At 44.9% G+C, this 3,295-nt stretch overlaps 1 protein-coding gene across 1 annotated transcript; it reads right to left on the bottom strand.

Annotated features, from left to right (window-relative positions):
* Positions 1–1,078: 1,078 nt before the first annotated feature.
* On the bottom strand, positions 1,079–3,257 carry LOC113464226 (uncharacterized). Its single transcript, XM_026812964.1, has one exon. The coding sequence runs from the start codon at positions 2,980–2,982 to the stop codon at positions 2,113–2,115; it is 870 nt and encodes a 289-aa protein (XP_026668765.1). The 5' UTR covers positions 2,983–3,257; the 3' UTR covers positions 1,079–2,112.
* Positions 3,258–3,295: the final 38 nt, after the last annotated feature.

Raw genomic sequence — 3,295 nt, 5'->3', positions numbered from 1 at the left:
ATGCTGTTGTTCTATAATGTGCGGTACCTGTCGCAATATTCAAACATGTAAAAAGCTTGGACTCAAATTGACGGCCCTGGTCAGTAGTAATCCGAAGAGGCGCTCCGAAACGGACGATCCAACCCTCATAAAATGCTCGGGCCACTGTTGCGGCCTCCTGATCAGGCAACGGAAAAGCTTCCGGCCAACGGGTAAATCTGTCAACACAGGTCAGACAATATCAGTAACCCTCTGAGACAGGTAGTACAACAATGTCCACATGCACGTGCTGAAATCTTGCGGTAGGAGGATCGAAAGAACCCGCTGGTGAAACCACATGTCTCGATATTTTCGTCTTCTGGCATTGGATACAACTCTGTGTCCACTCTCGAACGTCTTTTCTAATTGACGGCCAAACATAACGTTGAGTCATGAGTTTGATCGTCGCTTTGACTCCAGAATGCGCTAAACCGTGAACGATTTTAAACGCCCTGCGACGAAATGGTTGTGTAACAAACGGTCTAGCTACATTGGTAGAAATATCACAGAAAATCTCTGTGGACGTTCCGGGAATCACGAGTTTTTTTAATTGCAACGATGATTCTTCGTTTAGATGGTCTTGAATCTCTCTATCTTGCAACTGCGAATTAGCCAAAGTCTCAAAGTCCAAATTATCGTTAAGTTCTTCAATTCGAGACAATGCGTCAGCGACAACATTATCTTTTCCAGCAATATGTTGAATATCAGTAGAAAACTGCGCTATAAAATCCAAGTATCTAAACTATCTTGGGGAACAATGATCGATCTTTTGTTTAAAAGCGAAAGTAATTGGTTTATGATCGGTAAATATAGTAAACGTTCGGCCCTCAACCATATGTCTAAACTGCTTGATGGCCAGATAAATTGCAAGTAATTCTCGATAATTAATTAAAAAAGTAAATAAAAGGGTACGCTTTAATGACTTCGGTTCTGTCAGGTAGCGGCTGCGTGCCTTTTTCAGACACCAAGTACCCAAGAAACTTGACCTGGAGTTTTCCGAAATGGCACTTGCTTGAATTAATGATAATTCCAAATTCCTTCAAACGGTTGAATAGGATCTTCAAATGATGAAGATGTTCTTCCGGTGAGTCTGATGCTACTAAAATATCGTCGATATATGGAAAACAAAAATCGAATTCTCGGAGCACTCCGTCTATAAACCGTTGGAAAGTTTGCGCGGCATTTCGAAGTCCGAATGACATAAAAGGAAATTCAAATAAACTGAATGGTGTCGTAATGGCAGTTTTCGGCACATCTTCCGGGGCGACAGGAATTTGATTATAGGCTCGAACTAAGTCAATAGTGGAGAATATTTTCTTACCCCGCAAAGCTTGTGCAAAATCTTGAATGTGTCGAACTGGGTAACGATCAGGTACGGTTCGTGCATTAAGTGCACGGTAATCTCCGCACATTCTCCACTCATCAGCACCTTTTTTGGGAACCATATGAAGTGGAGATGACCAAGAACTCTTCGAAGGACGAACTATTCCCAGCTTCATCATAACCTGGAATTCTTCCTTCGCTGCCTTAAGCTTGCCAGGTGCAAGACGTCGCGGTTTGCATGAAACCGGTGGTCCGGGGAAGGTCTCGAGATGAAATGCATTGTTGAATGTTTGATTTCAACCGGCACACCTCCTGGCCTCGTAATCTCTGGCATCGTTGCAAGAAGTTGATGAAAGATTGAATTGCCACTTACAGTTTTAATTGAACCTCTCGTTGAGCCTGTCGATCGACCTCGGGTAGTTAATGAAGTTGTCCGATCCACCAATTGCTGATTCCGGATGTCTACCATCAAATCGAAGTGGGACAAGAAATCCACTCCGATGATGGGCTTGGAGACATCCGCAATGACGAATCTCCATATGAATTCGCGGCGCAAACCCAAATTCAACGTGAGTGTCGTGGTGCCGTATGTATTAATGACTGTACCGTTCGCAGCAGCTAACTCATAAGAAGACTTCTCATGATGTCCGTGCATTAAACGACGCGGAAAAACACAAAGGTCCGCTCCAGTATCGATTAAAAATTGAATTCTAGTTACAAGATCCGTAACAAAAAGGCGGCCAGACACAGGGCAAGGATCGGCTGCCGCCATTAACGACTGCCCTGGTCGTTTCCCACGGCAGGTCCGCTCCACGTGCATGGTTGAATACATTTGTTCGCCTTATTACCGAATCTGTTATGGTACCAGCATAAACCCGCACTATCATGACGGCGCCGAGCGGCTGAACGAGATCGCGACCGCATATTTGAACCAGATCGACGATTTCCAGATCTGCGTGAAAACCGTTCGTCATTGCCGAATTCTTGGCGCATAGCTAATATTTCCTGCCTTAAAGACACCGTTAATTGGGCCATTTTCGTATTTATTAAGGCCTCCAAATCCTGACGATCCTGATTGGACTTGTTAGATGACGGAGCTGCCTCGGCGATCATGGTACGAGGGGACAGTGTATCCGCAATAGCATCGGCTAGATCCGCTACAAGGTTTAGCTCGACATCCTTCTGTGTCGCCAAGATTACCTGCATACTGGTGGGTAGGCGACCCATCCAAAGGGTCCGTAAAACCGCGTCGGATACCGCATTACCTGCTAATCCGCGCAGGTGTCTAAGAAATTGAGATGGCTTCCTGTCACCCATTTCCTCGAGTTCCAATAATCTGCGTGTCTTCTGCTCTTGCGACGAACTTAACCGACGAATCAGCTCGGACTTGAGCTTTTGATAGGGTTCACTGTCAGGCGGATCTACGATAATGTCACGCACTTCTGCTGCGTAACGCGGGTCTAACGCGCCTAGTATATACCCGAATTTAGTTTTTTCCACCGACACACCAGACGCCTCAAAGCTTCGTTCGATCATGCAAAACCACATCTCTGGATCAGCGGGACAGAAATCTGGGATCCGTACCGCGACACGATCTATTGAAGACGCAGTGGAAACGGTTGCTGCCGAGTTAGTCTCCATTGTCTCAACTAATATCGATTGTACAACACTAATCGTAAAAATATTTATTCCTTAACGTCTAGAAAATGTCTTTAAATGTTCAAACAATGTCCGTATACGGTAATAATTAATGAACGAATCGCCCGAACTCACGCGGCGCGACACACACCCGAGTCCACGGAAACTTGAAAGACGAATAAACACCAATCTACCACATTAACACCACTTTTCACGATCACGTCGGGGTCACCAATTTGCGGGATCGTGTAAGGGGTATATGAATTAATACGATTCGTTCCGCGTATTATAATTTTCAAGTCTTTAATAACGTTCC

Source organism: Ceratina calcarata, unplaced genomic scaffold, assembly GCF_001652005.2.
Source record: "Ceratina calcarata isolate Rehan_Ccalc_2016 unplaced genomic scaffold, ASM165200v1 scaffold3037, whole genome shotgun sequence".
In the NCBI taxonomy this organism is placed as follows: domain Eukaryota; kingdom Metazoa; phylum Arthropoda; class Insecta; order Hymenoptera; family Apidae; genus Ceratina; species Ceratina calcarata.
This window is presented reverse-complemented; position numbering and strand designations above follow the sequence as displayed.

Excerpts from the sequence above, each read along its gene's own strand:
- LOC113464226 (XM_026812964.1), bottom strand. The coding sequence starts at position 2,982 with ATGGAGACTAACTCGGCAGCAACCGTTTCCACTGCGTCTTCAATAGAT.